This window comes from Anastrepha obliqua, chromosome 5 (genome assembly GCF_027943255.1).
Source record: "Anastrepha obliqua isolate idAnaObli1 chromosome 5, idAnaObli1_1.0, whole genome shotgun sequence".
NCBI lineage: Eukaryota > Metazoa > Arthropoda > Insecta > Diptera > Tephritidae > Anastrepha > Anastrepha obliqua.
The window spans coordinates 19,268,359-19,282,136 of record NC_072896.1 but is presented as its reverse complement, the minus strand read 5'-3'; the positions used below and the strand labels follow the sequence as shown (position 1 = coordinate 19,282,136).

The following is a 13,778-nucleotide window of genomic DNA, read 5'->3' as shown; positions in this document are numbered from 1 at the left end:
ATCGATAATACATAACTAATGCGCGTGCATGTGTGAGTGCGTGTGCCGCTATTGGCATTGCAGTGGAAAGTCGAGCTGCGCAGCAAAAATTTTAGTGCACGAAATGGTGATGAGGGAAGTTGCACTAGTTTGTGAGGGACTAGAATTGTACCAGTTGGAAAAGCACCAATTCGGGGTATGCTGTTGTTGTTGTTGTTCTTGACGTGGTTGAATTTTTCTGTTGAAATAATCCTTATTAGCGATTAGCGCCGTTTTACTATTACTGTTCACGTGTGATGTCGTTTTTTTTTTTTATTTTGTTTGAGTCAAATCCGAGAGATCCAAGAATAGAAACACCTTTTTTACATCTATGCCTGACATTTCATTCATTTGCTATAAGAAAGACTTACCGAAAGCGCGAAGTCTTGCTCTACCTAGGCATTCGTACAAAAAGTGGAAAATACTTTCTTTCACACCCTCCGTCTGACACCTTCTGCAGATGCGATTGAAAAAAAGGTTAAGTCTGGCTGCATAATACCCTACCTTCCAGTGACCTATAAGGGTTGCAGTGGTACGTGAGATGCTTGAGCGAGAGCATTCTAACAGGTAATTCGTCCTCTGGATGTTTTACGACGGCCATGTTTTTCTTGTTGTAGTGCATGTAGTTAATTACTTCCACCTTCTTTCGGTAAAAGCATAGTAGTGTGAAGCAATGGATGTTTCTGTTGCGTTGAATGTGCTAGTAATAGCCATCGTCGCTGTTATGTCTAGTGCCAAACCTTTTCTTGCCTGTTCATCTGCCGACTCATTACCCTCTATATTCCTAGGAGCGGTAACCGATAAAAGAGTTATTTGAAGCCAATCACCAAGTAATTCCAGTTCCTTTCCATACTGAAAAGCTAATTTGGATGAAATGGAATGGAAATCTTAAGCCTTGATAGCTGTTTGACTGTCTGAAAGGATAACTACTCTTGCACCAATTCTTTGTAGTGTTTTAGTGATTTATATGCTACTCTGATTGCTAATATAGGGTCCGCCATATAACTTTACGGAATTAAAAATGCTATAAAAAAGAAACTAATGAATATTTTTCCAAACCGTTTTTTTTATTTTGAAGTATAATCCTTCCGGTTAATGATGGAACACAACTTCATTCATATGGCTGCCTCGGCTAGCCATGCACCATCCCATACGATCGCTCCAATTTTTCAACACATTTTCGATTGTATGTGGCTGTGTTTCAGCTATGCCATCGCTTATGTTGGTCTTCAGTGCATCAATTGTTGCTGGTTTGTTGGCATAACACTGGTCTTTGACGGCACCCCAAAGATTTCGGGTGTACGCACGGTTTTTGGTCGGTCACGCGTTGGTTTGTCAATAAGCAACCCAGTTTCTCTTACTTTTTTCGCAAAGTAACGCACATACGCTTCTTTCGGAGCTTTTCTTCTTCCCATTGCCGTGCGTAATTTTCGTACACATTCTGCAACATTACCATGATTTTCAAAGTAATGTCGCAATATTTCCCAGCGTTCTTTGAGCGTATACACACCCATTTTCGTTCAGCGGAAGAATAAAACTAATTTTCTGTCAAATCAGATGACAGCTAAGTGTTACCATTCTTCAAATAATACCTAGTTCAAATCCGTAACGATAAATGGCGGACCCTGTAGTTCTGCCTGGACTACGCTGGTCTTCTAGTGGCCTTCAAATAAGGTCACTGGGGGCTCCTTTCTTCGACAGCCTGGATCCAACCTAAATCCAATCAATCTCCTCTATTATATCAACAGCTCTGGCTGGCTGTAGATATCTGCCTGTTGGAGGTCTCATAATGGTATCAAAACGGCGCTTAAGTGCTACTTGAGGAGTGCCAGCCTGGCACTTCAACCATTTCACCTATCTACCTACGCTGGCATAGTCACGAAGTCGAATTGATTTGGATAATTTGCTCCCACATCACAGTTCATCTTAGAATCGTCGGTGTAGATTTCAATGTCGAATCAACCAATCATCTTCTCTCACCTCTATTCGGCTCTCGATGGAAAGTCGGGAATTGTAAAGTCTAATTTTGTTTTTATCAGTGAGGGTATTTGCAAGAGAATCCTGCTGTGACCGTACGATTTTGTTCTCCAGTTTCCTATGGCTCTAAGTCTCACCGCGCTGCATGTAGCGATTGTTTTAATGTGTAAATCCAATGACAGTAGATGCCTTAGTGCGTTAAGAGCTTCAGTAGGACTGGTGCTAAGCGGTCGTATGGTTAGTATACACGCTGATCTTTAGATCTTGTTCAGCTTGGTTTGGTTGCACTTCTTTTCTTTAGCGGGCCACCAGACTAGTGCCGCATATATAAACATAGTATCGGTCTTACTCTTTGGTTGAAGACCCCATGTCTTGCCCAACAACACATTATAAGTGTAAAGTGCTATATTAGCTTTCTTCACCCTGTATTCTACTTACACTTTGGACCTCCAACTGAGTCTGGGTTCTTGCATAACCTCAGTATTTTACTTGTTGAGTATGACTATAAAAAATTATGCTTGAAATGCAAATATAGGCAGGGATTTAAAGTATTCACATTATAGTCAATCATTTGCTTTTTGGTCCATTATGAACTAGTTCAGTAACTGGTTTTACACTGGTGCATGTGCAACTAGTTCGTTAACTGGTAAATTGTTGATGCATAGGCTGATAATTGACATATCCTAGGCTACGGTCACTTGCTTGAGGTGAAAACAAAAATAAAAGGAAAAAAAGAAAAAAAAGAATGCGAACTACTTAACTCAGCTATAAAGCAAACTATTAGTAAGGTAGTTCAGAACTACTGAGTTTGAATGCCGAGAGAGCTTCACTAAGTACACACGCACAATAGCATAATAAAATAAGAAACATAAATTCAACAAAAGTGACAACAACAATGGCGTCAATAGCAATGACAGCGCAAAAGACGCAAACCGAACAATGAAAGTGTCAAAGTGGCAATAGAAAGCAAACAACGCCAATAACACAACAACTATTCATACGCAAACTGCCGAACATACATTCGTACACACCCACACACACACACGCACATCCATAAAAGTCAAAGAAAGTCACCAACTAAAAGTGCCAACCAACCGAAACTGATTCGCTTCCTTTCGACTTTGTGTGCCTTTACTTTTCTTCCGTTGTTGTACCGTTTTTTGTTTTTTTGTTATTGTTATTGCTTTTGCTAACGCTTGTTCGGCAATTGCCCCTGAAATTTACTGCAAAACTGCAATAAATCTTTTGCGAAACGCTAACAAATAATACCTTACTTGTTTCCGCCTACGCCTGGGAGCGCTCCTCCAGCTGCCACAGCTGGTGTTTTATGTTTTTGTTTTTTGGTTTCTTGTTGCCCTTGGTTGCCTTTTCAAAAAGTTTTCGACTTTCACAAACAAAGAAGAATTGGTTTGCAATTATTTTTGAATTGCAACGAGGTGATAGGAAATCTATCCAAGTACACGTGGCGTAATAAAAAACACCAGCGCTGTGGTGGCTGTGTGTGAAGAAAGAAGTAAAATTACAAATACAATTGCAAGCGTTGAAGTAAAAAACACAAATAACTCTCAAATGCTCTAATTTGTATGCTATGCATGTATGTATGTATGTACAAAAACAAATCAAAAAAGACGATAAAAAATAACTGACTACAACATCCGATCGCTGGCGATAAATGCAAACACAAACACATCAGGTCATTGAAAGTTTCTGCATCATTTGTTGCTGAGCTTAGCTGGACCTTGGGGGTTCATTGCGATTAGGGCAGCCCTTTGTGAAAGTTTGCGTATGTGACAAAATGCACAATGGGGAGAATTCACTGCAGATAAAGTGTAAAGTGCAAAAATACAGGAAAACGCTCGGAGTTCAATTCTGCGAAACAGATGTGAACAAGTAAACATTTGAAGTGGTTGGAGGTTAGATTATTCTTATTAAGACTTGCTTATCTTGAAATAAAAATCTTACTCATCTTCCATTCTATTCCATATAAAACTCAGCTATGCTAATCGAATTAAGCTCTGTATAAAAATGTTACACAAATTATCCAGGACCGCCCATGCCTTCAAAAGTGCAATTGTCCTGCTCGTTCGATAAATTCATTCACAAAAGTTTTTCTGTGATGCCCAAGAGAAGGAGTCTCCACAAACTAAATTCACCTATGTATCCCCAACTATGCCAACTCTTTAGCAAATCCAATTTAAGCCTCTCTCAAAAAAGTATCCAGCCTTTATAAGCCTGCCAAGGGAGTCTGAAACCACATTGCCTTAATCTTCTGCGAATTCAGTCACAAAAGTTCGCTTGTGATGCCTTTGAAATATAATTTTCTCAAGTTAAACTTATCTACGGTCGTCCAAACTTTTTAGAAGATCGAACTCATGCCTTCCTCCAAACGGTATCCAGCCTGGCCAGGACTGCCAGTAGTAGGTAGTTGAGATGGTTGAAGTACCACTCTGGCGCTCCCCAAGTAGCCGTTTTGATACCATTATGAGACCTCAAACAGGAAGATATTTACAGCCAACCTGAGTTGTTGTCGTAATGAAAAAGATTGATGGGATTTAGGTTGTTTAAGAAAGGAGCACCCAGTGAAGTCTAGCTGCCAAACCCCGATGATCAGTAGGGGTGACCCAGCGCAACCGTCAGCTTGGCGTCCACTTTGCATGCTGGACAGCGCCGGGAAATTGTTTGAGAAACTCATACAGCGTAGACTTGCAGAGTCTGTTGAGAGATCAGGAAGATCGTCAGCAAAGCAATACGGTTTCCGACACGGAAAATCAACCCTTGGCGCAATAGAAGAGGTAGTAAGCAGCGCTCAACGCAGACGCCACTGTCCGAACCGCATCATCGTCCTGGCAACACTTGATGTACGAAACGCCTTTAACAGCCTACGATGGGCAGATATTATAAAGGCATTACGAGAAAGGTTTCGAATATCTGCATACCTGCTAAGGATTCTCCAGAGCTACCTGAGCGAGCGCGAACTGCTGTATGACACACCAGATGGTCAGAAAACAAAAGCGATAACGTTTGGCGTAGCTCAAGGATCTATTCTCGGCCCCGAGCTCTGGAATCTGAGCTACGATGAGATATTGAGCATAGAAATGCCAGAACGTATATATATATTTAGTGGGATACGCGGATGATATAGTGGCGGTCATACCAGCTCGGGACAGTGAGGACGCTAGAAGGACGCTGAACCAAGTCATAATAAGGACGCAAATATGGCTTGGGGACCACGGCCTGGAACTCGCCAAACATAAAACCGAAGTCATCCTTATGACACCAGGTCACATGCCACTCGAGGTCAGCATACAAATAGGCGACACGTCCTTAGTGACCCATAAAGTAGTAAAATACTTAGTTATTCAACTTGACTGCAGGCTTACTTTCTGGGCCTATATACTGCATGCGGATACCAAAGCAGCAAAGGTCACGGGTATGCTAAGTAGATTAACGGCAAACATCGATGGGCCAACAGAGAGCAAAAGAAAGCTAATTATGTCGGCACAAGTTCAATTCTCCTGTACGGCAGCGAAGTATGGGGAATTGTGCTAAACTGCAAAGCCAAGCGCATCCGGGAACGAATGAATGCGTGGGACTGCAAGAAGAAATACCTCATCACTAGCTTCCCAGAACGGATACCCCAAACCATGCTACGGTGGCAAAGCCGATGGGACACTGAACCGAGTAGCAGATGGACGGCGAAACTTATTCCATCAATTGACAAATGGGTCCAAAGGAACTTCGGAGAAGTGAACTATTTCTTAACTTAGTTCCTCTCGGGGCACGGATATTTCCGGAGATACCTATACCGTATGGGCAAGGTAACCTATTCCAAGTGCATATACTGCGAAGCACCGAGCGATGACGCGGAACACACGTTTTTTAGTTGTGTCAGACGGCTCGCGGAAAGAAATGCTCTGAGGGAGCAGATTGGCGACATCGCACCGAGCAACATAATCAGCAAAATGCTCAAACGTGGAAACTGCTGGAACGCGGTAATGAAATACATCGAAAAAAAAGATTGACCTCGACACAGTGCAACAAAGTGTGGCCGTACAGATAGAGACACAAGAAGACGAGCCTATAGCATGAAAGCTGGATACAAATATGGTGGACCCAGACGTAGGTAAATAGAATTGGGCCTTTATGGATGCCGTTCTGGGCCCTCCCGAAGTAATATAGAAAGCAGTTCCGGGAAGGGTGTCTCCCTAGAAGGAGAGGAGGGATCCTTTTCGTGGCCACACCACAAGACGCAGTAGACGACGGTCGGTGTAAGTGCGAGGACATTTTGAACCCTACCTCACCCACCAAAAACAAAAACCAAAACCCCGACATTTACAGAGAGAGAGTGCTCAACAGTCGCCATATCCGACAGGTCCTTTTAGCATCTGCAATAGGGGTTAAATGGTTAACCTAGTTTTTCCGTATGAGTGACAATCGTCCATTGACCGGTAAACACAGCTGCGAGTTTGGAAATTGAATAACGTGGAGTTCTCATGAGTTTCTGAGTCCGCCATCTATTGTAGTGAGGCCACAGAGTTTTCGAAATAACACATGAAGAAACGGAGATCCATATTTTTTGCGCTTTCCTGAGAAATAACTGGTGCAATTTCCCTTTAACAACTGTCACGGGGATGCCGTTGACCGGGTAGGAGATCTTTGCGACCAATTTAGTTCACTTCCTGGCAAGATCATCAACATGTTTTTCTGTGTCCTGGAATCCACATCAGAGAAAAGTCACCTGTATACTCAAAAGATTTTATCTCCTCCTCAAAGGAGTTGTCAAGCTTGGTAGTCCAAGATACTCCAAAGTCAAGTTTTTCAACTCTTAAGGCGAATTCAGTACGGAGCTGACTCATCGAATTTCAAAAAAATCTAACTCATTGTACACCATCCGCATATTTTAGCAAATGTAAACAACCTTTTCACCAAAACGAAACCCAGTTCGAACCCCTGACAGTTCGAAGCTGCCAACGTCATTATTCGCCTAGTAAATATTTGTAGCGTTTGGTGGTTAGATTAAGCCGTGTTAAAGGAGTTGCTCTTGAAGAGCCCACTTGAAAGTATTAAGGCTTTATTTTATTACTCCGTAATGTGGAATTATCCGAAACTATTTTTCTTTCCTCGCCCTGCTGACTCTTAATGAATTGAGTCACAAAATGCCTTCTACATCGTTGAAAAATAATTTCGCTTAACTAACTTACTTAGTTTCAGTTCCGTGCCTTACACTAAAAAATATACAGCTACAGTGCGTACAAAGAAATGCAGAGCCGTGTGTAAACGGAGATCCTTAGGGCTCCTTCTGTACATACCAAACCTCTAAACGCGATCCTACATCTGTCTCTGTTTGATTTAATAGCATGAGGAGTGGATACAAGTAGGTAAATCCTAATCAGGAAAGGGCAGAAGGGATGAAGTTCTATTTGTGCGTGTGCAATTTCGAAAACCTTTTGGTCTCTGTACAACAAATGCAGAACTCAGCAAGTCCTGGGGACTTCTCGTCTTTCAATACGATTCGAGCGATTGAATAGGCCTTAAAGTAAGGTTTCTTCTTAAGAAGGCTGTAAGTCAAGTACTCTTCAGAGCTTTGAATTTATGTGACTTTGGAAGCTCAGCATCTGGCTCGAACTAAACTTTAAAGTGCTCACTGGACTGCTTCGGATGGTATCACATTGATGGTCTTGTGATGGTATCACATTGCCTAAACAGCCATATGACTTGTATCTTTACGATCCTCGAAGCTAAATGTCTGATCCATTGAACTCAGCCAATGATTCAAATGAAACTTCTCAGCTTTTTTTAGAGCTTCTAAACCAATTTTAGGCTGTCTAAGATTGCTTTTTATAATTTGAGTTCTTCAATGCGGTTTCTGTTCCGTGACTGTATAAGGAACTGCGAATAACTTACTCGCTTACTTATCTACCTACTTACGCATCCCAGTCTAAGTAAGTAAATTTAGTAAATCGCATTAATTCAATTCCTCTCGTTCAACGCCTGAAAATCTCATAAATTTTCATTTATTTCTGTTGCACTAAAAGAATAAAATTTAGAAATGGAATAAAGAAATAAGAAATAACATTTCGCATTACGCTCTGTTGCGTACACAAAAAAAAAAAAAAGCACGGAAAAAAGCTAAATGCAGCTGAAGTGAAACGAGTAACGTCGATTTGAGTTGCGCAGAGACGCAACGAGTTGAACGTAACTGAAGCGTAGCAGAGCGCCATTTCTTAGCATTTATTTATAATGCTGTGAGCGCCTTCAGGCAGGAAGTGTTGCCCGCAAAGAGGAATGATAACAGAAGGAAAAGCTTGAATGGTTGGATAGCTGGCTGTAGAAGTCGGACAACGCTGTGTGGTGTTAAATTTAGATGAGCGAGTGTGGGCGCACAAAAATATGCAACAAAAAAGTTGGAAAACGCGTTTTTGTGAGGTAAAATAAATTAATAGTGGAGCAAAGGCAATGTCAAAGTCCTAGCAATAGTGAGTACGTAGAAGGAGTAAGACGTTGGCGGCAAGTAGTTGGTCCTAAAGGCGCTAAGGCGTAATGTTTTCAGCTAAGAATAATAACTGCACGAAATTAAGCAAAGACCGAAGAGCAAAAAGCTGTCGCACCGCGCCGCGCCGCGCTACGTCGAGTTGAGTGAAGTGGAAAAATGTAATTAGTGTTGATTTGAAACAGAGGCTTTGTGGAAGCATGCAAATTGCTAATAAAGCATAAGCATAAAATTTTCTCATAAAAGTCTTGCTTAATTACATTAACAACATTCCTACAAACACGTAAGTTACAATGATTTCATTCTACTCTCTTTTTGCATCTCTTTTCAGCATGGGCCTACAATTGCAACACGGTCACTCACATGGCGGCATGTCGGGCGCGCATGGACACAGTCATGGCGGCAAATCGAAGCAGAAGAGTAACAAAATTACTAATCTCCAAGTGGCGAATGATAGTAGCAACGGTAACTTGGCGTTCACCACCGCCATTGAGAAACCCGTCGCCGACGATACAATAAAGTACGTTCCCGGACCGACCTGTTCACCAACAGGGCACTGTGCTTTGCCCGCCACACAACGTCCGCTGGAAGATGGCGCTGGCGAGTTGGAGCTGGATGCCAACGATGCGGTGTTGCCCGCCTCGGGCTTGGCTACGTTCTCTTATCAGAACTCTACGTCGGTGAAGGAAGTGCATGCGGAGATTGCTGCGGTTATGGCGGAGACGGCACCTGCTGGTCACCATCATGGTGGAGCGGCGGCGCGTGATGCAGAGAATTTGAATGTGCGTGCCGCTTTCATACATGTTGTTGGTGATATGATACAGAGTGCAGGCGTCTTTGTGGCTGCATTGGTTATCTTTTTTCGGCCGGACTGGGCAATTATCGATCCTATTTGTACGTTCTTTTTTTCGATCATTGTGCTCTTTACGACGTTCTCCATCATGAAGGATGCGCTGCTGGTGAGTAGAAGGTTGAGAATAGAGTAAAAGTGAAAGGTAAGAACGGGAATTATTATAGTTGTGAGTGGATAAGGTATGAAATTGTAAATGTGAAGCTCCTGGACTTGTATTATCTTTAGCTTAGTTCTAAGTCGGATTCCTACGGATCCATACAGAGCTCTTGCATCGGGTTTAACGTTAGCTTAGATCTAAGTCGCATTCATTTCCCTCTGATCCATAGTGTTTTGCATATGTCACGGTGAAACTGGTTGGTCAAAATTCTATTATAAGGAAACTCCGAGTCTCGTATGGTTTTCAAAAATATGTAGGTATCAAAGCTGCGTGATTTTGGAAGCCTACTTGAGGTCTCTTTTAAACCACAGCTCGTGATCTGTTTTTGTTCAATTCTCTTCAGCAAAACTTTCCATTTCACGCTTCTTTTTTCGGATAATATCCTACACAAAATTTGCGATGGCATTCCATTTTTCTTCGTCTATCATCTTTTTCTCGATAATTCCTTCAGGTGTAAATACACCAATAGCTCTTTGCAGAGCTGTTCTCTCTATGTTCCTCCTCTCGCATTTAAAGAAGTTGTGCTCCGCATCATCATACTCAGTATCTCCATATATGAAGTTTGCTTGGCTCACTTTTCCCATTCGCCACAAATACTTGCGAAAGGACCCATGTCCGGACAAAAACTGTGTGAGGTAATAGTTAACCTCACCGTGCTTTCTTTCTATCCACTTTTTTAGATCGGGTATTAGTCTCGCTGTCCATCTACCGTACCGTTCAGAGTTCCATCTTGCCTGCCAAAGTGTAAGCGTTTGAACTCTATTATCGGAGAAGCGTGGTACTAGGGTTCCTATGTTTTTTGCCTCCCATCTCCGTTTGCGCTCTGGTGCTGGAATATCTATAGGGATGGTTTCTCTGAGTCAGGTATTGTTCTGTATGACGAAGCCACTCTGAGAGCGCAGCTGCGTTGCACAGATTGCAGAGGTTTCCGCCGTCATTGCCCCCTTAGCGAATTTGACCATATTTCGCATCCATATAAGAGAATAGAGTTCGTCGTATCTATTAAAAGTTTTCGCTTGTTCTGCGTTGGACCTCCAAGGTTTGCCATGAGCTTACTTAACATGCCGCTTACTTTGGCAGCTCTTGTGGCAGCGTGATTTATGTGCGCCTAGTAAGTTAGCCTTATGTCTAATTGCACTCCTAGGTATTTGACCACTCTTTTTGTCGATAAAGTGGCATTGAGTACTTGTATATCTACTTCTAATGGGATACGTCTGTTAGTTAGAAGGATTAGCTCTGTTTTCTCTGTGGCCAGCTTTAATCCATGGTCTTCTAGCCATGTCTGAACTCGGATCATCACCTGATTTAACTTTCTTTTGGCTTCGTCAGTGTTTCGGGCGTTTATTACAGCTGCAATGTCATCTGCGTATCCTACTAAATGCACATCTTCAGGCATCTCTATTCGAAGGATTTCATCGTAGCTTATGTTCCAAAGTTCAGGTTCGAGTATCGATCCTTGGGCCGCACCTGCTGTTATTTGTTTAGTCTTACACCCTTCTCGCGTTTGGTATAAGAGCACGCGATTGTATTTTTAAAGTTAGTGCTAACTGAAAAAGAGGAGAATGCAAAAAAATAGTGCCATTTATTTGTTAGGTCCGAGACTTTTCAGCCCATGTGTTATATTTGCCGCTTGCTAACGCTTGGCGAAACAAAGAGGCTATATTAGCCTCTCAGTCCTTTGCTTAGACAATTTTTAAAACAACAAATAAGAATTTTAGCTAAATTGCCACAAAGAAAGATGCCGCTCAAATGTTTTTTTTATCAATTCTTGTCTTTTTAATCTGCCGATAAACTACTTAGCTTCACCTTAGCATAGTTGGCATAAATGTAAAACTGAAAAACGTGAAAATTTTTGAAAGAAAAACAACAAAACTTTGTTTACCCTTACGTACTCCACTATACGTTTTTGCATGTTGAAATTTTTTCAACCTTTTTTCCTTTATTTATGGTCAATACGCTTAAGCCTAGGCTATTTTTTTCCATTGCTTCAACACTTTCGCCTTTCAAGTGTCAACCGGTTTTCAACAAATTGCTTACATTTTTATTTTGTTTACTTTGTTTTCTTGTGCCATTTGGATAAGCTTTTAGGCCTTTTAAATTTCGATTATCCTGTTAGCAATTTTGATTACTGCTACAACTACAACAACAATTACACTTATACGCATTGTATTTGCAATACTAATTTTTATGTTTTCTTTTCTTGTATTTTCCTTTAATTTTTTTTTATTTAATGCTTTGCTGCCAACTGTGTGCTACCAACTAAACAACACGCAAATCAAACGACAACTGGCCCACCCACACATTGGCACAAATACGTGTGAATTAATGGCGGCCACAACCGGTGCTGGATTGCTTACTGCCTTCGCTTGCTTGCTGGCTGGATGGTTGACTGGCTGACTGCGTGGCTTCGCGTGCAACTGTCATCCTGCTGGTTTGTTTGTTTGTTGTTGCCACCCGCTAAAATGATAAATAGGTCCTAATGGAGGGTACACCCAGTTACATGCATTACGCCGAGGTGCTCGAAGTCTTCCAGCATATTGAGGGTGTGAGACGTGTGCATAATTTGCGTATTTGGGCGTTGAGCATTAATAAAGTCGCCCTCTCCGTACACTTGGCAATTGGTGAGTACTATGCGCTATGCTTTACTATGCTAAGCTAAGCTATGCTATGCTTACGAACAGCAATTATGCGAACAATACGTAATAATAGCTGTACAGTTGTGTGTAGGGATAATGCGGGTATGTGAGACTAACCCAGCGGTGCAAATGCAAAACATAAAACAAACTACACTAACAACACTAAAAATAGGCATTCATACATACACACACACACACACACACACAAAACTCAGTGGTAAAGAGTGTGAAATAATGGCTGGAAGTGTACAACAATAATACCGAGTAATGACACAGTGCTTTGGTGTGAACAATGGCAACAACAAAGCATAAATCAAGGCAATCTGCTTGGCCTAGCTTTGCTCGAGAGCGACTCGTTTGTTTGTGTGTGTGTGTGCGAGTGTGTGTACATAAGCGTTTTGATGGTGTAAATGCAAGCGAATATATGTAGAACAGTTATTTGTATGAACAAATTTACACACACACACACCCCAACATACACCCACATTTACTCAGGCATTTACATAAGCATTTCAACATTTGCCCTCTCGTGTGCGTTTGCTGCTGATAATTATCATTATGTTATTGTCTTATCAGCCTCGCTCGTGTTGTTGTTCTTGCTGTTTTGATTTTTTGTGTTTTTATTATTATTTTTTTTTGTTTTGTTTGGCACTCCTGGTATTGCGGCGGCTGTTCATTGTTGTTAAAAGGTTGTAATTAGTTTAATTATTTTTTGCATATGGCCAGTGGCACTCAAAAGGTTAAGTGCTTTGTTGAAGATGATACAAGTAATTTGAAATGGCGCGGTTTCGATGGTTTCAAGGGCATTTAAAGTGGCTATAAACAGAATTAAGATGACTATAGTTTGTAAATATAGAACAGAAAACTTTTGTGGTGGGACATTCCAGGCTAAAGTTCTTGGAAAAAATGGAAATTAAATTTTTTATGTTTTCCGAGTGAATTTTTTTTTTTGGAATACAGTTTGGCCTTAGGAACCTCTAGACCTTCAAATTCGAAAGGAAGCAATGAAGGCGGCGTACAGGCTCAAGTTAAACGGAGCATACTGTTCTCGATGCGGGTGGACAATCGGCAATTCAATTATGGATTGACGACTTCTTGAGGTCTACTCACAGAGGTCGTTGGTCTGAGTTGAACTCGTGCAGAGTAGCCAAGTGCTTTGTAAAAGAACCAAACGGGAAAACAGCGACCTTCCTCCTAAAACTCAGCAGGAAGGACCTGAGAGTACTGGTGGGTGTAATAACAGGGCACAACGTCTGTGGTCAGCATATGCCTACCATGGGGGTCGTGGACAGTCCGATATGCCTATCCTGTCTTGAGAATGACGACACTGCAGAGCATTTTCTCCGTAGCGGTCTTGCATTTGCTAGAATCAGACTTAGGATATTGAATTGCGATACACTGAGTATGCGCAAAGTTCATACTCTTCCTCTTCCGGATCTATTAAAATTCATCAATGAATCCAAGAGATTTGTGGAAGAGTGGCCGCAAACTAATCTATCCGTTTTTACCATCCACCTTTTATCTTTACTATCTCTATTCTTTCTACTGGTTTCTATCCGGGTGTAGTACAATGGCCTACTGACTGAGTGTTTGGACTTGTCCAAACCCCCTACAGATCTAATCTAATCTAATCTTGGCCTTAGGAAA

General features: G+C 41.6%; 1 protein-coding gene across 2 annotated transcripts in view; it reads left to right on the top strand.

Moving 5' to 3' along the window:
- The window catches only part of LOC129247397 (proton-coupled zinc antiporter SLC30A2), a 243,889-nt gene that overhangs the window by 193,403 nt on the left and 36,708 nt on the right, over positions 1 to 13,778 (top strand). For both annotated transcript variants that reach the window (XM_054886517.1, XM_054886515.1), the window contains 2 exons: positions 8,817 to 9,444; positions 11,969 to 12,116. In XM_054886517.1, coding sequence (XP_054742492.1) covers positions 8,817 to 9,444; positions 11,969 to 12,116 — 776 coding nt within the window. The remainder of the gene's footprint in view (positions 1 to 8,816; positions 9,445 to 11,968; positions 12,117 to 13,778) is intronic.